Here is a 23,016-nt window from a genome sequence, read left to right on the forward strand (position 1 = left end):
ACGTAAGTAGCCTAAGTCTCAGAGAGCGGTCTTGCACAACCCCTCGGCTCGGAAACGATAACGTAGCCTAAGACCAGCAGCTTCATCTCTCACTCTGAGAGATGAAGCCAATCATCTTCAATCACCAATCCTGAGTTTTCATCAGCCCTAATTAAGTAAGAGGCTAATTATTGTTGGTAATTATTGTAATGAAATTTAACAGTAGAGGGTTTGTCACAAAAGTCTTTATGTCAAGTTCAAGTCAAGTTATTATGTCAAGCATCTACATTCTGGTACTCGTGCTGTTTTCCATTACATTTTCAGCTCTTTAAGTGTCAATTAACCATATTATCTGAAGAAGCTGTGTACAAAAATGTAAATCTTGGATCTCTCTCTGTTACCCAAATACCCTCTTGTATATTTGACAGCTTACCCAACAGAAAATACAGTCCTGCTCATTCTCAAGCCCAAACACATTAATGGTAGTATTTAGCATGTTGCAATATAACCTATTCACCGGATTTAGGACCTCTTATTGTCAAATTGTGACTTTTGCATTGTGACTTGGCCGCAAGCGCATAATGTTTTCCCTTCTGTATGAAATCATACAATTAACGATTCCTATTTCTATTAATCAAGAGTCCTAATGTGTTCCTTTATATTCATGACAATTTAGCACAACTCCCGATCGCCGTGATGAAGACTGTGAGATGCAGTTGATAGTTCTAGAAAAAGCTAGTAAGCAGACCTTGAGTAAAGATTATTTTGACATGATTTTAAATTTGTCTTGCTCCACCAGGATGTTTAGAAATAAGAGAAACAGACGGATATTTAACTGCTCTGTTTTCCAGTGAAGCAACAGATTTAGTTCTAAATAAGGAAAAATACTGAACCTATGAAAGGGGAATAACTTACAAAATAAATAAAAAAAATGTGATTGGGCTATTATAATCTAACGCTTTGGCTACATTGCACACGTAACGTGTACACCAGATTGGATTTGCAGCGTAATGTATCTTTTAACTGGCTACACCTGTAGCGCGCACACCGGGTATGGTTGTGTGAGTCATAGGCAAGATGGAGAGTTTTTTGTTGTTGTGTTCCTTTAGTTTTTGGAGCCGGCATGGCGCTGTGAAAACGTCAATTTACTGTCAGGTATTATCAAAGGACGCATGTGACAGGAAACAAAAAATAGGAACAGAAGCTCTCAAAACCAAACTGCCATTACACTCATTGGTAGTTTAATTTGAAGCTTTAGTGCGTACATATTTTGTAATAACAAACCTCCGTTACATTCATGCTATTGCCAAATGAGTTGCTACAAAGCTTAGTTAGGGTTAGTTATTTTTTTAAGTTAAGAGGGTTAGGGTTAGTTAAGGGAAGTTAATTACCTCTTCTAAAAAGTCCATCATGTTTTTTTTAATCCTCCGTGTCCTCCTTGGCTACTTGCAACTGTGTGGAGGAGGGGTAGAGGTGCTGTGGGCAATCACAGAAGGCTTGTTTCATGAGGATGCGCTGACAGTGTTATTGTTATTACTTGGAATTCCTCATGGGGGAGACAAAAACTAAGCATTATAGCTTCAACCCTTATGTTGTCTTCCTGTCAAAATTGAAAATCAACAATTTAGTTGAAGCTTTTAATCGATCGTTTTAACTTTTTCTTACATTTCTGGACCTTTTTTTCCAATGTTTGTCACTTTTTTTATGGTTTCAACACTACGTAACACAAACTTGTTAACTTTAGTTTTACAGGTATTTTTGGAATTTATGTTCAAATAATAAGGAAATTATACCTAATGTTTGAGTTAGAAATGCAGAAATTAGGAATTATTTAGACAAAAATGAAAAGGAAGGGATGTTGATGGATAATCACAGACTGGAATATGTCAACTTTAACTCCATACTATTTTAAAAACACTTCAGTTTGTTTTTCGAATAGTATAATATTTAATAAGACACCACAAAATTACCCATTAAAATCACCCCAAAGAGGGTTGTGTGGAATCAATCATATTATTTTGGTAATTAATAAAACTTTGATATAGGAAAATTTAATAGGGTCAATTTGACCCAAGGACAACATGAGGGTTAAAAGACATATAGATACGTCATGATCCATTTCTGTGTATAAGGGCGTCCCACACCTGACGTAAAAAAATGTCAATACATTATCGTATTTTTAAGCTTGTACCGTAGAGCTGATCTCAGCAACGCATATGCATCACATTTGCGGTGTAGCCAGATTTGATTGACTATAGGAAGCGTAATGTAGGAGCATACTTCACGCGTGCAATGTAGCTGGCCTGAAAGCCTAGCAGAGAAAAAGGCTCCATATAAACACAACTCATTTTATCACCATGCCTAATTGTTGCCAATAGAACATGATAAAAAGTCAAGTGAAGTACGTAATGCCCCTTTAAATGTCCTGAACTTCACGTTGATGTAACATTATAAACTCACAAGCATTCAGAGTCACTGGATAAACAGGATTAACCATCTTAATCTGTCTCTTTAAGAGAGTTCAAGATGACAAAGGGCTATGCTTTGATTTCTGATACGGCCCATGATTAATTATTAATTAAGTTTAGGCGCTGAAAAAAAAAATTAAAACTCTGTGACATAATGCCCAGCTATACCAAGGGTGTATCAGTATGGGTGCACCTTTTTATAAAAACACATACTTGAAGTCCAACAGCGAAGCGGAGGTGAAGATGGCAGCCAGTAGATGGTGCTGATGAGACATCATGTTGCAGGTTTCACCTCTCCGCCATCACAGCTACAAAGAAACATTTCCCTTTTAACGCTTTTCTTTTCTTCGCCTAATGTTCTTCTATGAGCAGCTGCTTCTGGGGGGGGGAGGGGGGGGGGGGACACCACAATACAGAAACATTTATTTTTAACATTGTTGTTAGTAGCATCAGCCCTATGTTGACCAAATGAGAAATTTAAAATAAAATTAAAAACAATAATAAAAAGCGGAAATAAATAGGTAACAACTGTTACTGTGCCATGAGTAGAAAGCATAACAATGATATTAGTAACTACAGTGATAGACCAATGGTAAGGTACCAGAAATGAATCAAAATGTTTGGGTTTAAATATATTAACACCTAAAGTTCTGGTAACCGTATTAGCAAAGAGCAGCTATGTTTCCATCCACACGTTTTTATCCGATCTGTGAAGCGATATCGAATGAAAAATGTCTTATGGAAACAAGGAAATGGAAAGGGAATACATTCGATCTCATTGGATTTTACTGAAAAATTTAGGCAACTAGACCAACAGTCGCAGGTGACAAAACCACGGATTTTAAATGTGTAGAAATGTAAATGAAAGCGTTTTTGACGTTAAAGGTTGCTTATGCCGGCGTAGTGTGCAGTGTTTGCATACTGTAACGATTCAACAGAAATTGTATGCAACTCACATAATATTGGTTTTATACTAAGGTTTTGGACATCCTAAAACATGTTTAGTTTTTAGCCAACTAAATTACATGTTAGTGTGGGATATCGCTTCACTTTTGTTCCAGACTGACATTTGTGGTTTTCAATGGTCAATCAATGGTTTTATGTCTGAGTTCCTTTTTTCTATTCTATTACTGACTGACGTGCGTGTGTTTTTTTTCAATTTACAGTAGGTATGTATGAATATTCATTTACTTCATTTTTAGAAATTAGAAATGCTACTAAACCAGAGCACATTTTTCTCCCATCCCAGAATGCTGTGTGGACTAGCCAGACCCTCCTCCGCGGCGCTCTGGAGGAAGGTATGGCAATGCAAGACTAAGTAAGAACTAATGACTGACCCACCTTACTGTCGGTGGTATTTTGGAGGATGTCGTTGTCAGGGTCTCCTCCTTCTGAGCCGCTCTTCTGGTCTTCATCTTTCCCATCCTTCTCCAGGTCGTCCTCCCCAGATGAGATCCTCGACAGCTTGGAGGATTTCTGCCACAGACACACAGATAAGGGTGCGGGACGTTGCTGAGTGTCGAGAGTTTTTCATTTCTAACGGACAAAAAAACTGCGTGTAGCAACGCATCGGGATTTGCAGGGAAGTAACCAACACAGAAGAGGACAACAACTGTTCATACTGTAAAGCAGTCTTAGAAGACTTAGGGGCCCAGTGGCAAGCAGCGCCTTTCGCATAATTTGATACATTCCTATTGTGGCATGTGTGCTTGATCCCCAGTGTAAGTATCTTCAGTTCATCCCCGTAGAGTAAAAGAGAGGCCAGTTGGGTAAAAAGACAGGCTCAAACGGGATTTTGAACAACTTTTCGGCCCTCACTACCAAAGTGGAAGGAGAGCGGGGCATTATTCCATTGCAGGTGAAGAGGTCAGCAATAAATTTGCAAATGCTGCAGATTCCCACCATGAATAACCCGATGCGCGGTGGGCCCAGAACACTGATAGTCTTCCTTACCTGGCTGTCCCAGCCACCAGCACAACAAGCGAGAGGATTGTTGTTCTTTCTGGCTAGAAATACCATTGCGCGATAGAAGGCGAGCCTTCACCCGTGGCTGTGTGTATCTTTCCTCCCCAATCGTTTTCCGAACTTAAGAAAGTATTTTCTTTTGCACTTATATGGGAGATATAGCCTAACGTTAGGTGTTATGAATAATGCAGCTGGCTTGTTGTACTTGCTGTTCTGTGTGAATTATCTGTCCGTTGTCAGTGAATACAGATTGTTGCAAAGCAATCCCTCTTTCTGTGATTTAAAAATGACGTCAATGACGTCATCAGCGACTGGTCGTCGTCGACTTCTCAACCCCTTATGAGAACGGGCTGCCCATTCTGCACGCCGTTATTGGTTGGGGGTTACAAACTCACGTGGGGCCGAGAGGTTCTTTGACCACACCCATAAACGTCCCGCACTCACAAAAAAACAATAAGAAACAAGTGAATCCAGGCAGAGAGCAGAGTGCCTGTAGATACAGACACCACCACACACTTCTAGTGGCAATTGACAGGGCTTACTTTTGTATTAGTCTCATAAATTGTTTTTTAGTAAAATAACGCATATTATACCTTTTAATTAATTGTTATTCATATTTAATTCGTAACAACTATTGCTCTTTTATGTATGTGAAGATATCGAAAACATTTATAAATATGCATCTTTAGCATGGTCACAATGCATCAGAAGTCGCAGTGGTACAACATATACAACAAAACCATTAAAACCATATAAGCTTTACAACTCCATTTTAAATTTTTTATAATTTATAATTGGTCAGTGTGAGTGTGTGTGTTTGTGTGTATGTGTGTGAGGGCGTGGGCATGAAAACAACCAAATGCTCATTCCCCCCTCTCACCAACCCATAAAGACAGAGATCTTATTTCATCTTCCCAGCTGAGGATATTACAGTTCCTTCATGTACCACACATACACACCCATCAACAAACCGCTCCACAATAGTGCCACATTCCTTTGGATGCACCACATGTGTTGTGCGTAATGGAGCCCAGTTGCTAGGCAACTGTGGTTGCTAAGTGAGGAGCAAGATGCATGTGACTTTTTCAACCCGCTTCCATTTACAGCAGCAATGGCTTATGCACTAATACAGTTACACACTGTAGCAGTGCTCTGCAGCACTCCACCCTTTCAAACCCTCAAAGCTTCTTTTTTTCAAAATAAAGGCAAGGGCAAACAGAAGTGGACGGCCTAATGACTACAGTAAGATCCCCATGGAACAGAGGTTGTTAAAGACATGTTTGGATGAATGAAACTGGGAGAAATGCCACACTGTGTAGCTATGTAAGGGATAACGTAGAGCTATAGCAACCGCTTCCCTCTATATAATCCCACTTATTACATGGACTCACCAAATAAAGCAATAATTTGACACAAATATTGTTTTAAATGGGAGTTTATTGATTCCGCTCAATAAAATAGTCCGTTCCGCCTCTACGGTTGGAATCCTGCGTCCATAGCAACGTAAACTCTGTAGCTAGCTGTTAAATGCAACCCTTTGGCGGTTACCCTATTACCCCCTCACAGGCTGTGGCAGTAGCCGTATGGTTTATGGGGTGTTGCCGTAGTAGACAATTGACCCAGGTGCTGTTTTAATCACTGCAGGAATTGACACAACATTAGCTGAAGCGTTGTAGTAAGCTAGCCGCTACCGGCTGGTTTGATTCACATTAAACTGAACATTTGCGTTCACGGTGACGTGAGACATGGTGAATGGCTTCTTTGGGAATGTTTATGTTGACTTTTATGTCCTCATTCATCTGGTCTCCTTTTTACACAGCCGCTGCATAATAACACACCTATAAGTTAACATTAAACACACTGCAATGTAGCTAACCTAACGCTAACTTATTAGCGTTGTTGTACCTACGGCTGTTACTGCGTAGCGATCATAGGTCGGTTATAAAGATGTAGCAATAGAGGCTCACTAGATTTGCTTTCATTGCTTGAACTGGAGGACAGAAGTTGGTCCACGTTTCTCCACTTTTTGCCACAGTATATAAACTATCCTGACTTCTTTCAGCGGATTGATTGATAGCTGTTCTCCAGAGTAAACAGAATTGCGTCTATGACAACAGTGTATTGTACTTAGCAACGGTTTGTTATCAAGAAAATAACAGATCACATTCTACATAAGACTTCAACCAAGCCATGTAATAAAGTCTAGTATTTAGTAGAAAAAAAACCCAAAAGGAATCAGCCACGCTGCTCTATTTTAATGACAATATTGTGTCCATGAATATCTAAGTACCCCTATACACTAAACTGCTTGTAGGTTTTATATATCGCTCTGGGAATAGTGCATATGTCGTTATATGAAGCTGGCCTTACTCTTCTCACTGTCAACAAATCCCATGAAAAAGATCTGGCGCGCATTACTCAAACAGGAGGATACCGTGTATTTTCCCCTGGACCATGTACTGGGGCAGATTATTTCACACTTGCAGTTCATGATAATAAAGGAACATGTCACCCAGTGTGAAGGTAAAGCAGGTTTTTAATCCTGCATTCGCATGTGGTCATTTGGAACAGGCATAAACACCTTTGAAATTTTGAGATGCTCATACAACGGTTAATGACGATGTATGTATACAAAGCGCATAATCTAGTTTGATTTAAATTTACGGGGTGAGATGCTTCCTTTAGTAATGCCAGTGCCAGTATCAACCTGCTTGTACTTGCTTGCATAGGGGTCGATTTTAGAGCGGATGACCCAATATTTAGAAGATTTTTGAATTTGTACCCCCAGCTGATAACCTCTGTCTGTACTTTTCATGCCAGATTTCAAATAAGCAAACAGGATAACATCTAGCCTCTTAATTGATCAAATCATTTTCAGGTTGCTTGTTATCAGTGGTAGAATGTAACTAAGTACATTTACTTAAGTACTGTTCTTAAGTCCAAATGCTGAGGTACTTTACTTGAGTCTTTTCTTTTCCTGCCACTTTCTACTTCTACTCCGCTACATTTCAAAGAGAAATATTGTACTATTAAACTCCTTTACATTCATCTGACAGCTTTAGTTACTTTACAACTTAAGATTTTTTGCACATAAACACATGTAGTATATAAAAATCGGCCTAACCAACAATACAATGTCCTAAAAGTCCAGCTGAAATGTTTAGACCCTTAAACACCCAACTGTTTGGATCCTTTATACTTATTGAATTTCTTTGTTGTTGCTTTGAGTACTTTTACTTTTAACACTTTAAATACATTTTCTTGATTCACATACTTTAACTTGATCAAGATCTTTGATGCAGGACTTCTACTTGTAACAGAGTATTTTCGCAGTGCGTTGTTAACACTATTACTTTTATTATACCTGAGTTTTTCTCGCTCCTGTTTTAGTTATCGTCCCCCAGCTGAAGTAAAGTACCTTGGAGGTGGCTGTCTTTTTCCGTTTGGATCCGGTCTTGTCTCCCTTCAGCTTTTCCTTGTCATCTTCCTCCTCAACAGAGTCGCCCTCACTGCTGCCATCAGCAGCGTTTCCTCCCTCTTCTGTTTCTGACGAACACTGTTGCTGGATGGCCTGTGTGCGAAAGATGCCTACCATTTTTTTTTCTTGCAAAACTAAAAGCAGAAATGGCTAGTTCCACACCAACGGACACCTTAAATGTATGAATGTAAGACTGCAAGTAACGACAAATGAATCCATCTTTCTTTACTCAGACGCTTCTGCTTTGAACAGCACTTTTCATTTGTGCCTCACACTTTTTGGCGAGGCAACAATGTGGCTCTGAGCATCGAGCCTGCCTGGCATCTCTACTTCCCCCGCTCATGTTTTCTCCCACTGTAAAGACACAATAGACTGCCGACTGACCTGATAGCCTGTAAACTTGACTCCGGGGTTGTTTTCGATCTCCCACAGGCCCTCATTGAAGCCTTTCCTCTTGTTGGACTTGCCAAACTTGTCTTTATACTCCTTGTAGGGCAGAAGATCCTTCGGGCCCAAAAATGCACTAAAGAAGGGGGAAGACACATTTACTACTATTAGGTTGCTTTCCCACCCGCCTTGTTTTGTCCATTTAAAACCAACCCCTTTAAAGTTTTAAACCCTGGTTTAAAACCAACCCTTGGTCGGATAAGCCGGTTTGTTTGGGACTGGTGTGAAACTACTCATCTGAACTATGGTGCGGATCAAACCAACAAGCTCTGGTCGGTGGATCTTGGTTCTCTTCCAAGTGAACTGGAGTTCAGTTCATTTCAGGTGAGAAGTTTAAAAATTGGTTTAAGTATGTTATCTAGGTCAAATGGTGTATATAATTGAAATCACATGAACAGAGTCCCATAGTTAGGTCACCTGAGGAACATTTGACGTGGTTTAAAGTTCCAGAAAATGCTTGTGGGACCCTTGATTTTAAATGTCTTTTTTTAAGCTATCATTTCAAAGGTCAACACTGAACACCAACGCCTAAAATGTGAATATTCCTTAAACTAAGATAATGTAAAGAGTATTAGTTATATATCATAGTAATGCATTGCCTTGGTAAAGATATCAAATTTGTACACAACAAACAAAAAAAGTCCCAATATGGTGCAACTGTATCACAACTCCATAACGTTCATATTAATCTGAGTATGGCGAAGGAAGGTGCTTACGTTTCATGGGTCCCAAAGAAGAAGATGGGGTACTTGTTGGCAGGCGGTTTGACAGCTCCTTCAGGAAGCTCATCAATCTGAAGCACAGGGAGAGAGAATAACTGCATATATATTATACTTCTCCTTTTTTTAGATTATGATCCGACCACCAGTCATATGATAATGCACCTCATTAATTATGTGCTCCTATGGGTTATATGACATACAAAGCCTAAGTACAGTATACAATAAAGCATTGTATTATAGTAGAGGTACTCATTTGTTGTAAGAGGTTAGAAATGGAGCCTGCATAGGCCATAGCCCATATGCGCCATTGAATTTGAGGCCATACTCTGTCTACTATAGTGTATCTAAATACATAACACCATTTGTTGCTAATGAGACGGTTGTATGGTAGTAGTTTTGAAACAGAGGCGCTACGGGTTACCTGAGGTCAGCTACTGGCTCATTATTCCATGGGTGACAGCTAAATACAAACAACATTTAGGCTAATGCCAAACACAATTAACAAATTCGGCTTGTGGAAAATATTAAGACGTCAAATTGCGTTACAACTCAAGCAATAGCTGGAATGGAGCGGGAAATGTATTGGTGACAAACGGAGCCCAATAAATGTTATTGTAAAATGTCTACCTTTTTTCTCAACCTGGCGGAAAAGAAAGGCTTTTTAAAAGACGTTTTGGTCGCCAGTAAGAGAAATACGTCGACCAAATTGTGGCTGTGGCTGTGGAGTCAGCCCCAGCCGAGCTCGGGGCATAGTAGCATCCCTCCTGTTACCCCAGCGTAACCGCGGCTGTATTGTGTACATCAACCCCGCCTCCCTGTGCTCCCAGCCCGGCCGCATCCTCGACTCACCCTCGCCGGCCAGTGCGGGTATCCCTTCATCTTAGCGAAAACCAAATCTCCTGCCTTGTATTCGCGCGGCCGTGGTCGAGCCATGTTGCTGGGTTAAAAACGTGTTGAGACGACTTTATAATCCTTTACAGTTCACCCCAGGGCGCTTTAACGCAGGGATAAATTATCGACCATCAATGTTTTTATATCAAGACTGCAGTTTACACGGAAATAAATAATTAAAAAAACGCGGAAAACGGGGCCTGGGAAAGGGCTATCCTCTTACGCACAAATTCAGGTGTAAGCGTTACCGAGAATGGCCTAAGTTGGAGTAGGGTACCTGTAAGAAACGCAAAGTCTGTCATAATAGGACAAATCAAACTTCCGGTCATCGAAATAAAAGATAAACTGACGCACATGCATTCAACCTAAAGCCAAGGGAAGGGAACAGGGAAAGACAGGAGAAAAGAAGCAAGAGAAAGGAAGATATTGTAGACATAATTTACTTTTACTATTTTATTTTATTAGGCTGCATGTGTAATTTGAAGACATTACCTTTTGCTTATCTTGTTCATTGTCTTTTGTATCATAAGGTGTCCCATTTTGTCAATGAAGGTGTCCCATTTAGCCAGGAGTGCCTGTAAAAAAGTGTTTCAGGACATATTGTGTTTGAGATTGAACCATCAATATTGTGATCATTATTTTTAATATTTTTTGTTGTTGTTGCATGTTGTATTAAGCGGGTTGATGTTCATAGAAACATAGAAAGATTGGAGCTTAGGAATTTGAAAAATTCTGCAAATTGTTCCAGAGTTCAAATTTTCAAAAAAGTTTCCCAATTTAACAATACTTTACCCTACAATCATGTTAAGTGAAATTTACCAGATTATTGCCAATAAAGTGATGGCTAACACATGGCAATGATCAAATGACCATTATTCAGCAACTGCACTTTCCCAGGCTACTCTTAATCACACATGGAACATCAGTGTCTCCATTTTATTGATAATTCCTCAGCTTAATGACAGTTTGCAGCCACTTGGTGGAGGCATCACCCCAGTGATGTTAGCAAGCAGCACTCATCCCTTCCTGAGTCTATGAAGGTGTAGCTTACTTTATACCAGTCCAACTTGTTACTAGAAATAGTCTGATACCATTTTTTGCTTCCCGATACCAATTCTGATACCTGAACTTACGTATCGGCCAATACTAATTACTGATCCAATACCAGCGTGTCATATATTTTACTCTTTTAACAAATGTATACTACTATCCCTGAATGGATGTGATATGATTTCTGTCTTTGTTGTTTTTCTGGCTTAGGTTAAACTCATGTGAAACATGAGCAATAAACGCCACAGAACTTTCTTTTATTATCCTGTTTGACAGCCAGTTATAACGGAAAAATAACAGAAATGAACTACTTTAACGTAGAATTGTACAGTACTGTTCATACTGTTCAAATTGTAATATAACAACATACTATTTATCCAAGTATCCTTTGCACTATGCTCCACATTTAAAGAATTTTTATTGAACTCTTCATTGCACTCATGGCTCTATATTGTTTCTGTTTAGAGTATGTATAAATTAGTGTGTATATTTTGTGTTGGTTGTATGTGTAAGCACATTGTGAGCAGAGATGCTCCATAGAAAAATTATTTGTATGTGCTCGTATGTATACCTGGCAAATAAAGCTGATTCTGATTGTGATTGTGGTTCTGATTCTGAATTCCTTTAGTTTTTTTTGTTTTTTTTAACGTGGCATCGGATCGGTGCACAAACTCCAGTACTTCCCGATCTCGATCCCAGCGTTTTAGGCAGTATCAGAAGCAATACCGATACTGGTATTTGAAGATCTCTAGTTGTTACTTCATCCATTCTTGTTACTGCTGCTATTATTAATATTAGACACAAAATAAAGAAGATAAAATCGAACAACAATTTAAGGAAGTCTGGCACAAAAGATTATTTTGTAAATACAGACATAGACGGTTGGCTGTTTTGCACTTGCATAATGGAATATGATATGTACCCGCAAACTGATTAGATTAATGTCTTATTGCTTTATTAAAATTTGTTCAACATTTATTCATACTCAAGAGATTGTTGAGCAGCGGGCCTCATTTACAATGCCATCAAGTCAAATTATGAAGCCATAACAAAACAGACCAACAATAAAATTTTAGAAAATGGGAAAATAATTCCATGACAAAAATTAGGATAGGTAGGATGCAAAAGAAAGTCCAATTATGTAAAGCAATTACAAGTAGTCGTTGGGAGGTTTAAAATATAATTTCTAAATTGTCCAAAAAGGCACAAGTGGGTTGATTTCATGAAAGTGCAGTAATTTGTCATTTATTTAGCTTCCTCAGCAGCAGGACCATACTGTTGGAGCAGCTTTTACCCACAAGACAATGCTGATTGTATGACATCACCAGCGAGACCACCAAAAAACAGCAGTTTGCTAACCTGAATTATAGTACAAGCATTTTGTGAGAGGGGTGAACCTCACAAAAATTGCACCAGAATATCTCACAAATTGTATGACATCACCAGGAGTTTTTACTGTATAACACATAAAAAGTCCTAAGAGATCCAAATGGTGGAACGTAATGAAAAGTACTAAAATTGATGATACCACAATTTCCCCTTGCAGCCCATGTTAAGTGAAGACACTGTAAGTGAATAGGGAAAATGTTTTAACTAACAGATATTACCATGAAACTTCCCCAGTTGATCATTGTCATTAAGACAATAATTTGTATCACAGGTTTTCTGAACTTCAATGTTTAATTATGCAAATGAGACAATTAGTCACTTGTGTAGACAACAATGCATTGGGAAAATAGACTCCAAGTTGAAACACCTTTATTTGTGCAAATTAGCACATATTTAATTTGTTGATTCTATTTGCATAATTTAATTCCCTTCCTATTTGTGCTTATTTTCTATAGAACACCTAATAACTCTCAGATATTCACCCCTTTAGGGTTTTAATGGAAGTCCAAGGAGCACAGGGTTTTCTTGTATGCTGACGACCTTTTATTATTCATGAACAGTAGGACCAAGTGTCAACTGTCCACCATGCAGTGGAGACAGACATGAATAAAGACATCGACAAAACAATTGCTGCTGGCCAGTTCTTCATTGTATACAGAGCAACCAACACATTCTCACTCCCATCTCATAAAACACAAACACTGGGTCAGGTGACTTTGTTGTATTATTGATGCTAAAAATCTCCTTTAGCGTCATGTAACACGCTTGACCTAATTGGGCTCGGTTGTTGTTTTGACGCTGTTTGGTAAAAGAAAAGCTTGTGAGTGGGCTTACGGTTCTGTGACACGCGGGAGTAATGGTCCGGTTAAAGAAGAAAGCGGCTTCCCACGCGCCAATAACGGGACGGTTAAAGACACGCTGGACACGAACCCCACTCTCCTGGGTTAAAGTCCTGTGTCACAAACCCACAAACCTTCTTCAACCTGGAGTGGGCTGGATTTTCAAAATTAAAGCTACCGGATGCTAACAGAACCTTACTGAGGTTCTCTAGAGCAGGGTGTATTTTCAAAATAAAGGCCCTAAAAGGTAACAGATGCTTAATTATTCGTCTTCTGTTCTTCTTCTTGTCAGCTGACAACCCTCCACTGTTGGCCAGCCTCCACATTGGGAAGGTCATTGCACCTGCAATTGAGAAAACTGAAACACTTTGAAGCTGGTCACTTTAAAACAAAAAGTGTTAATAAATGTATTTATTTAGAGTTTGGTCAGCTTCTAATTTCCAATGTAACATCAATGTCTTGGGGAAGCATGTGATGGCCCCTCCCCTGGTTCTGAATTGTCTTTTGAAAGTTTCCTTTCTTCTTTGGCCTTTTTGTCTGGAGGTCCGTCCTGCCCAGAGCCATCGTTTGATGTGGGGGTCTCATTACTGTCCTCCATTCTCCCTTCCCGCAACATCCAGTAACTCTGTAATATGCTGCTGATTGTAATTCGTTGCTCCACAACAGGGTGCAGAATGCTTCGGATAAGGTCTTGTGCCTCAGATGAAACAGACAGAGTGTTTGGGAAATGGATTTTATGCTGCATTTGAATTCTCACCATCCTCCTAACATTGCTGGCATCATAAGGCATTGCGGCATAGAGCATCATATACAGCACAACACCCATACTCCACACATCAGACACTTTGGGGTTGTACGGATAACTTCTCAAAATCTCAGGTGATGCATAGGCTGAGGTGCCACAGAAGGTTTCACTAAGCACCAACCGCCCATCTTCATAAGTGAGTCTCCTGCTGAACCCAAAGTCACACACTTTGAGGTTAAAGTGTGTATCCAGCAGCATGTTTTCACATTTAAGGTCTCTGTGGGCCATTTCACTGTTGTGAAGGTATTGGACGGCCTTGCACAGCTGTGTGAAAAGCCTGCAGCCTGAATGTTCAGGTAAGGCTCCCCTGACATTGATATGCTTTAAGAGGTCTCCTTTTACACAGAGCTCCATCACCAGATAGACCTAGAAATACAAAGTGCATGGTTAAATATAGGAACGTGCAATAGCTGTTAAAATAAAATAAAAACGAAATGAGAAGAATTGGCCCTAACAACACAAATGGTAGCACTTTTACAGCCAAAATGCACTGGGTGCATCTGCGCTGCGTTCCGCCGGCACAATGGCAGAAATCACGGCCATTCAAGACAATGCTTGTTATTTCACCAGCTGCGTCCCAGAAGGGCGTCCCACAAGGGTGTCCCACAAGGGTGTCCCAGATTGGTGTCCCAGAAGTGCGTCCAAGCAGCGTGCGGCATTCCGCTCCACTAAAATATTTGTGGTGCATATTTTTTATATATTTGAGCTTTTATTAAAATTTTATTCAGGGATCCAAGGTTGGACAATTGAACCCTTTTCTTGGACCTTTAGGTGTACTAGTATTATCAGCACACCACTACTGTATAGATCAGTATACATCAGTATTATGGCAGGTGGATTTGCGAGGTCATGCATTTTCTCAAAATAGAGAAGATAAGACACACGCTACTGGAATCCACTTGGAAATTTGATGTAGTTAGTATGGTAGCCTTTTATTTCTCATGTGGAACTTTTACCTGTACCTATTGAAAATGTGTATTTTTGTTGTTTGATTTAGTTTCTTCTCAATTTATTATGTCAGTGTAATAATCCCTGTTATGTCTCTATACTGTTTATGTATGTAACACTCAATAAATACACATGGACCAATGAAACCCCAGTTTTATTTCATGTGTGTAACACAAATCTAGCTATATGTGTTCAATACATTTCACAGAAGTATTTACATTTGGTTTTACACTGGATGTCAGCAGCGGGGCTTACAGTGGCAATTGTTAGAGTTTGCATAGACCGCTTAAAAATGATTTTTCTTCCGCCATTCATGCCCATCATATAAGTAGGCCTTATGTCTAAATGCTCACAGAATAGCCTATTTAAAGTAACAGAAATTTCCCATGAATCAAATAATTAAACGTTGCTTGTATTTGAACTCCACAATCAAAAAGAAGTTTTAAAAGAGCATATAAAAAGCTCGGTAAATGTTAATGGTTGGGCGGAAATGACCGAGGCCGGGTGGATAAAGAACAGGTGGTTAGTGGAAAAACATGAGTAAGATTTACATTGGGCCGTAAAGAATGATCTTTTTAAAAACATGGAGGTTGTGTATATAATGGACGGGTCCCAGATTAATGTTAGGTTGGTGTGAAGTGTCAATGAAAACAAATGAAAAAGCTAAATCTGAACATTTTGCATGCACTTTTAAAATGGTCCCTATGAGCTCAAGAGTTTCCTGTTAACTGTCAAGTCAGGTGTCATGTAGGCTTAATTACAGGATCAGAAGGTCAAAATAACACCTGGATAACATCAGTCAAGTTTTATCTTGTACAGTTGATGGCTGAATGTTTGAGTGTTGAACTTAGACTTAGACAAATTTGCATCATTAACAGTCCTGTATTGACTATGAGCAGATCATTTTCATTGTCTCTGGCTTAACTACTCCATTTTCGATAACATTTGAGTAAGGCAATGAACAGTAGGGGTGGGGATGGGGAAAAGTCGACACAGCATAGTATCACGTTTCCAGTAGCACCACTATATCAATACACAGACGCCAAGTATCAATCTTTGATTAGATATGTGTTGATCAGTTTATCTGCTTGACAATCCCATTTTGCGCCAAAAAAATTGAAGTGATGTAAACAAACAGATGCTCACAAAGTTTCCTTTTGGGGACATAATTTGAAATTGGTAACACAAATACAAAATATTGATTACCTTGCTTGTCTGTGACTCAAAGATGTCAAGAGTCTTGATAATGTGAGGATGGTTCAAAGACCTGATGATCTCCATTTCCCGGGACAAAAACCTTTCCAAGTAACTAGGATTAACCTTCTTTTTGTCTATAACCTTTATCGCAACCCTTCTCTTTAGTCGGCTTGAGTATGCACTCACAACTTTGCCAAACATGCCTTCTCCCAAGTTGCATTTAAAGCTATAACCGTGGCTCTCCAGTAGCCTTTTATTCATCATGAATGTAAGGATGACCACAGCAAGTTGAGTTGCTGTGTGAATTCCCCCCCAAAAAACTGATCTAGCTTGGTCAGATTGAAACAGTTCATTGAATGAGAACATCATGACATCATTTTAGAAGCGATGATTCTGAGGACCAGCTATCAGAACTCTGTGTACTCTGTCAACGCATTCTAAAGGTCCTTTCACACAGAGAACGATTGTCTTGCCTCGTAACTCATTTTTGATTAGAGGCGAGTGGGCAGGTGCGGGCAATCTGACAGCCACGATTGTAACAAGCTTTCATGCTCATCACATTCACACCCGCTGCAAGAATTGAATTGTCTTGAACTTCTCCCTACGTGAGCAACACAAATCAATGAACAAGAGACTGATTCTACTGTTTGTGAGTTCCCTAAAATGTTAAACTGTTTTTAAAGCTGGATTTATCAGGCAACGTCTTTAATTATGACTATGCTAAATATCTTACTGTAGTTAATGATAACATTCCGTGGTTAGTAAAGACTAGGATTATAAATCAAATTGACCCGTGATTAGTAATACGTAATAGAACAGTCAACTAATTTCATTCAGCAAGATCCCGTTTAACCCTCATGTTGTTCTCGGCTCAAATTGACCCGTTTTGCTATATCAATGTTCTTTTTAACTCCCCAAAATAACATTATTGTTTCCACACAACGCTCTTAGGCAAGTACAAATCTCTACTTTCATCAATTTTGGGGTGTCGTATTCAATTTTATAGCTTTGGAAAAACAAATTGAAGTGGTTTTGATATAGTATTGAGTTGACGTATCCCAGTCTGTGATTATCCATCAACATCCGTTCCTTTAATTTTAGTCAAAAAATTCATAATTTCTGCTTTTCTAACTCAAACTTTAGGTATAATTTCTGTTCTGCCCTTCAGGCAATTTCCTATAAATTAGGTTTATCGACCATGAATTCTGTAAATAACTGTAAAACTAGTTAACAAGGTAGTGTTATGTAGTGTTAAATGCCAACAAAAGTGACAAACATTGAAAAAAAGCATCAAAAGTGTTGAAAAAGGGACAAAAACGTAAAACAAAAAAAGTAAACATTGATAAAAAAGCGTCAACAAAAGTCAACAATTTTGACGGGAGTCAAAAGTTGTCCGTCTGTCTGTTCACGTGAGGAGCGCTGTGAGAGTCCACGGATTCACGCAACTACGTAGACCAAGTGTGGCTTAGCGTCTGAAAAAGACTCAAATGAACGGGGTTGTACGTTCACTAATGCAAGTGGCCATTGCAGTTAAGTTTAGCTGACAAAAGGTGACAATCCTGCAGTGACGACAGTTAAGTTGCCAATTCATGTGCATGAAGAAATACTAAAATCACTTAATAAACATGTTAAACATAGATTCATGCACAACTGACACTTTGTGTGTTCGAAAAAATACAATAGAAACTATTGCTTATTATATTTTAAAATTCGCCTCTTGAAACACAAGTATAGCATCACAGTAGGCTATCAAAAGTAACTTGAGTACAGGAACTTTTGCCATTGCTGAAAATTTGAAAAAGAAATCATGGGTTGGATAAACCATTACCTGCTTTCTATCTGCCTCTCCGGCTATTCCTTCTCTGTATCCATCCACTTATTCTTTTGTTGTCAGCGGCTTACACCTTGACAACAGGTGGTCAGATGAAAAGAAAGGTATTTCTAAAGTGCTGTCATCTTGTTGGATGAGGCTTCTTTTTCTTTCTTTTTTTTGAGCTAATAGCATTAGCCTGGGTCACTGGTGTTTATCGCGTCCTTGGAGTTCTGTGAAATTCAGAAATGTTCTAAAAACATTGTGTTATTCCCCTCGCTGCTCATTGGTGCACAAAACAGCCAGGATAAATGTGACTTCCATGGCTGCCAGTAGCGCACTGTCAACTCCTATGATCCTAAATATGAATGATGGGTTGGAGTAAAGCACCTTACAGTAAGTAATACGCTCAGGAAACAAACTGGGTAAAAGTATTTTGGTTTGGCCTTCCACAGACCAGAGTGGTCTTAAACAGCATCACTCAATGTGGCGCATACATCTATATATACTTGGAATATTCCTTAAACAGTACTTTTTATAACCATATACACAAACAGAACATCCTGAAACTTCTTGCAATGTAAATTAAGCATTTCCTCTACAAAGAAACAATACAACCTTAACACATCTTCTTAACGTTTTTCGATACATCACTAGACTTCAAATTTGACTCCACATGGAATACAGATGTAAATTGATGAAATGACCATTGTTAGTGTAACAAAGTCCTTTATTTATGTACTTCATATATCTGTAATTCAAATTTTGAGCTACATTTCGAGTCACATCTGTTACAGAGTAGCTTTTTACTGGCCGTCCTAGCAGGTTGTGAACAGTACACAAAATGCACAAACAAATATCATGTCATGTGGGTTATGGTTATTAACGTAACTACTGTATATGTAACTTTTTAGTATTTCTGAAACTGTGTAATTTCTCATCTGATGATCATAAATGACCTGAAACAGCAAACGAGAGAGTGAATAGCACGCAGTTTTTAGTTTTTATTCAGAGATGGGAAGTAACGATGTACAAATACTTCATTACTGTACTCAAGTGGATTTTTAAGATATTTTTACTTTACTTTACAATTTAGTTTTTCGCCGACTTTTTACTTTTACTCCTGACATTTTAACACAAATATCGTTACTTTCTACTACTTACATTTTACAAAATCGGCTCGTTACTTTGCTTTTGTACAAGAGGTCGTCTATCAGGTGTGATTGTGAGTGCATGTCGGAGAAAAACGTGGACACGCGCCTCACACCGCGAGCAGGCGCGCACGCCACACAGAGAAAAATTGAGAGAAAATAAAAAAATAAAAGCTATCCGGAGGACAACCAGTTGAGATTGTGTGTGTGAGTCCTTGAGAGCTGTAAGTCATATAACTTACAATATGATGTCAGTTCATTTTATTGGTCTATAGTTCTGGAAAAGTTAGAGTTAGCTAGTAATTTTGTTGTTTTTGTTCTTCACCTGTTACCTAGGTTACACCCAGCTGTTGAATCATAATGGCTATTGTTGAACGCCCTGGCTCACGTTTGTATTTAGCATTATTTATGCTAAATACAACAGCTACAGTACATGCTACAGTAGTTACACTGCATTTAGATAATGTGATAAATAGTGGGTTTATTGTTATAATTTACTAACATATACGATTCCTATGCATTGTGTATGGTAGCCTTTACAACGTTATTTATTTCTTTGCAGAACCACGCACAAACACAACCATAGAAGACCTACCCACGCCCGTGTATGTACTGATGCTTGATTGTAATAAAGCATCAACAGAGAGAAGTTGTCTCCGTCCGTGTTTTAACAGACACACCTGGGGCCAAGTCGGAAACCAGAATCAGCTTCAAATCCAGTCCTAATCCAGTCTCAAATCATTTCACTGGAGTTCCCGTTTTTTTTGCATCATCACTACCATATTTGATCTAATTGGATGGAAACATACAGAATTCTCACAGAATCACAATAAATAAGCTATATGTGTTGTGCCCATTGGCAGACAGCCATTTAAAATTCAGCCAATGGCCTATAAAGAGCCTTTATCTCCATGTCCACTGTAGTTCCTCAGCGTCTCTCTAGTAACATCTATCTGGTCCAGAGAGCTTTGTCAGTCGCAAGGCTACTTTTACTTTTATACTTTGAGTAAATTTCCAAGGCTGAACTTTGTTGCTTTTACTTGAGTAAAGAAGTTAAATCAGTACTTCTGCTTTGAGTATTTTTTAACACAAGTATCTGTACTTCTACTTGAGGACGGGTAGTGAGTACTTTTGCCATCTCTGTTTTTATTTATTGCCTCTACCCGGTTCGAGTTTCCCTGCAAAGTCACAAAATGATTTGTCACAGATTTCATCCTTATGATTCACCAAAAGAAGTTTGCATTGGACAATGCCTCATATGCATATTTAAACATACAATATCAGAAAACTTGCAATGCAAAAAATATTATTGTTCAAATGTTAATCCCATACACCTTCCCTGCATTCTGTTACATTTAGCTGACACTCTTAGCCAATGTGACTTCCAAGAAATGCATTCAACCAGAAAGGTAGAAACTCACAACACAAAGAATCACATTGAACTACATTTCCCTAAAACAAGCCAAACTAGTGCCACGCGTAAGTGCAATTTTTGATTTTATGTTGTTTAGCCATCACCTTCTTAGCCAATTTGTAGTCAGAAAAGACTGCACACCTGTAGTTTCTACCATCAATTTTGGCTTATCTATTCATCTGTTTGTCTGTATTTGTATTTGATTTCAGTATTTATCAAATCACGGCTACGGCATTGGGTGGCTGTGTTTCATAAAGTCCTCCAGCAGATGGGAGCAGGGAACAACCATCGACATCACGTGTTGTCAGAAGAAAGACGTGTGGTATGATTTATGCTGTGCAAGCAATGTGTGAAGTAATTCACACTAAATACTAAGAAATGTCTGAAATTTCATGTCTTCTAATGAATATTCATGAGGGAGAACTAACCACAGGGGTCACTGTAGCAAACAGGTGTGATCCTATTTCCACTACATCTTGTGTGTGTGTGTGTGTGCTTTGTTTAACTACATTTGTGGGGACCAAAAACCGGGAATACAGTATACTTATGGGGTCCTGACAGCTTTGTGGGGACAAAATAATGGTCCCCACAACTTTAAAGGGCTGTTTAAGGAATAAGACTTGGTTTTAGGATCAGGGTTAGAATTAAGTTATGATTAGGGTAAGGGTAAGGGATAAGGTTAGGCTTTTAGGTTTGATGGTTAAGGTTGAGACACACTGTATATGTGTGTGTGTGTATGTGTGTCTGTGTGTGTGTGTGTGTAAACCCAGGAGAAGTGTGTCCTGTGGGTGGCAGCAAAAGCAAGGACAAACGCAAGACTGTTGTCCTGCACTGGCTCACATGCTTCTTATCTGTCTCCTGCAGATGTTTGTGTACAGCCAAGCCAGTGTCATGTATCACTATTTCAACATCAGGAAACCATTAGCCCTCAACCATTACCTGCTTTCTATCTGCCTCTCCGGCTATTCCTTCTCTGTATCCATCCACTTATTCTTTTGTTCGGGCCTCTCAGCGGCTAACACCTTGACAACAGGTGGTTGGATGAAAAGAAAGGTATTTCTAAAGTGCTGTCATCTTGTTGGATGAGGCTTCTTTTTCTTTCTTTTTTTTGAGCTAATAGCATTAGCCCGGGTCACTGGTGTTTATCGTGTCCTTGGAGTTCTGTTAAATTCAGAAATGTTCTAAAAACTTTGTGTTTTTCCTCTCGTGCTGTGACCGCTGCTCATCGGTGCACAAAACAACCCGGATAAATCTGGCTTCCATGGCTGCCAGTAGTGCACTGTCAACTCCCATGATCCTAAATAGCCCCAGTCATAACAATGCCTGCGACCAGCCACGGCACTTCACAGCCATAAAGCCCCACACCCCTGGCATGCTCAATTTATGATACATTTCACACTTTCACACTGTTCACAGAAAGCCCTTTCGTGTGGCATTAGTGTTAGTTTGTGAAGAGGCCTTCTGACACTCGGCCTGATGCACCTTCCACGGCTTGCGTGCATGTCCAACCTGAAGGGAGAGGCGCGAGGAGAGCACCCCGCCACACAAATGCGTGCAATTTGGTTTGCGGCTGACACCCTGCGCTCTGAATAAATGATCTAAATGCTCGCTGGAGATTGTTTTGCCACTGCCGCCCCTAAGCGATGACACTCCCCCTGTGGCACTGTGATGGCCAGCCAGGATGAATATGAGGAAATGAGGCAGACATCCAGTAAATAATAGTTGCCATTGTACCCCTCAGCAAGCGGCGGGACCGGGGTGGGCTGCAGGGGAAGAGAGGGGGAAAGGCGGGGTAGTGGGGGCTCTGCATGATATGCCAGGGCCTGACATGGCACCCAGACCCAGAGCTGTCACCCCTGCGGAAACATCACCCTCGCCTCCACAATTTGTGCACTTAACACTTCAGTTGGCACATGACAGGTGCTTATTTCCCGCACTGGCTTTTCCCCTCACAGTGATGCCTCGGAGCCCAGGGCACACACGGCATCTGGTATGGATGTCTGTCCGCGACGCTGCACGCTGGAAAAGCGTGTGACTACCACCAGTGATACTTTTCACATCTGCTCACACTGCATTCGCAGCTCACTGAGCATGGCTACAAAGGCTTCAATGTGTGTGTGTGTGTGTGTGTGTGTGTGTGTGTCTGTCTGTGCATGTTTGTGAGGGACAGAAGAGTTGTGTGTCCAGGGCCTGAATGGGATGATAATTCAGGCTGGAAAATTGGTCTGGGCTAACCAATAATAATTATAATAATAATATATTCTATGTAGTGTAAATGTATATATATATATACCACACACAAAAACCACACACGTCTTCAGTTTTAAGATTTTCTCAATTGTGCTTCAATAAAGTCTACAGCACTAAACATTCATATATCGTCCCTGTCTGACAAATACCTTGTACGGCCCAAACTTTTGCTTTTCAGGAAACGGAATCTTTTTAATTAGCTCCTTCTCTCAG

The 23,016-nt window shown here is 39.6% G+C and overlaps 2 protein-coding genes across 5 annotated transcripts; both read right to left on the bottom strand.

Moving 5' to 3' along the window:
- Window positions 1-15: 15 nt before the first annotated feature.
- On the bottom strand, window positions 16-10,218 carry hdgfl3 (HDGF like 3). Of its 4 annotated transcripts, XR_004656179.1 has the most exons (7): window positions 9,909-10,216; window positions 9,054-9,130; window positions 8,275-8,413; window positions 7,831-7,983; window positions 3,789-3,923; window positions 2,661-2,825; window positions 16-704 (listed from the first exon to the last, which is right to left on the bottom strand). XR_004656179.1 is itself a non-coding variant. In XM_034868196.1 (6 exons), the coding sequence occupies exons 1-6, from the start codon at window positions 9,990-9,992 to the stop codon at window positions 2,799-2,801; spliced, it is 609 nt and encodes a 202-aa protein (XP_034724087.1). In that variant the 5' UTR covers window positions 9,993-10,218; the 3' UTR covers window positions 2,642-2,798. The 4 variants fall into 4 exon arrangements, 3 of the variants coding, with proteins under 3 accessions (XP_034724087.1, XP_034724077.1, XP_034724071.1); XM_034868196.1 differs by lacking the exon at window positions 16-704 and having other exon boundaries at window positions 2,642-2,819; window positions 9,909-10,218; XM_034868186.1 differs by lacking the exon at window positions 16-704 and having other exon boundaries at window positions 2,642-2,822; window positions 9,909-10,218.
- Window positions 10,219-13,667: 3,449 nt separating this feature from the next.
- On the bottom strand, window positions 13,668-16,482 carry tssk6 (testis-specific serine kinase 6). The gene is made up of 2 exons (XM_034867976.1): window positions 16,188-16,482; window positions 13,668-14,399 (listed from the first exon to the last, which is right to left on the bottom strand). The coding sequence occupies exons 1-2, from the start codon at window positions 16,440-16,442 to the stop codon at window positions 13,680-13,682; spliced, it is 975 nt and encodes a 324-aa protein (XP_034723867.1). The 5' UTR covers window positions 16,443-16,482; the 3' UTR covers window positions 13,668-13,679.
- Window positions 16,483-23,016: the final 6,534 nt, after the last annotated feature.

This window comes from Etheostoma cragini, chromosome 1 (genome assembly GCF_013103735.1).
Source record: "Etheostoma cragini isolate CJK2018 chromosome 1, CSU_Ecrag_1.0, whole genome shotgun sequence".
Lineage (NCBI taxonomy): Eukaryota > Metazoa > Chordata > Actinopteri > Perciformes > Percidae > Etheostoma > Etheostoma cragini.

Excerpts from the sequence above, each read along its gene's own strand:
- hdgfl3 (XM_034868180.1), bottom strand. The coding sequence starts at position 9,992 with ATGGCTCGACCACGGCCGCGCGAATACAAGGCAGGAGATTTGGTTTTC. Across the intron at positions 9,131-9,908 it reads ACCCGCACTGGCCGGCGAGG|ATTGATGAGCTTCCTGAAGG; the intron begins GTGAGTCGAGGA and ends CCTGTGCTTCAG. Across the intron at positions 3,924-7,830 it reads AAAAGACAGCCACCTCCAAG|AAATCCTCCAAGCTGTCGAG; the intron begins GTACTTTACTTC and ends TGTCTGTGGCAG.
- tssk6 (XM_034867976.1), bottom strand. The coding sequence starts at position 16,442 with ATGATGAATAAAAGGCTACTGGAGAGCCACGGTTATAGCTTTAAATGC. Across the intron at positions 14,400-16,187 it reads TTGAGTCACAGACAAGCAAG|GTCTATCTGGTGATGGAGCT; the intron begins GTAATCAATATT and ends TTGTATTTCTAG.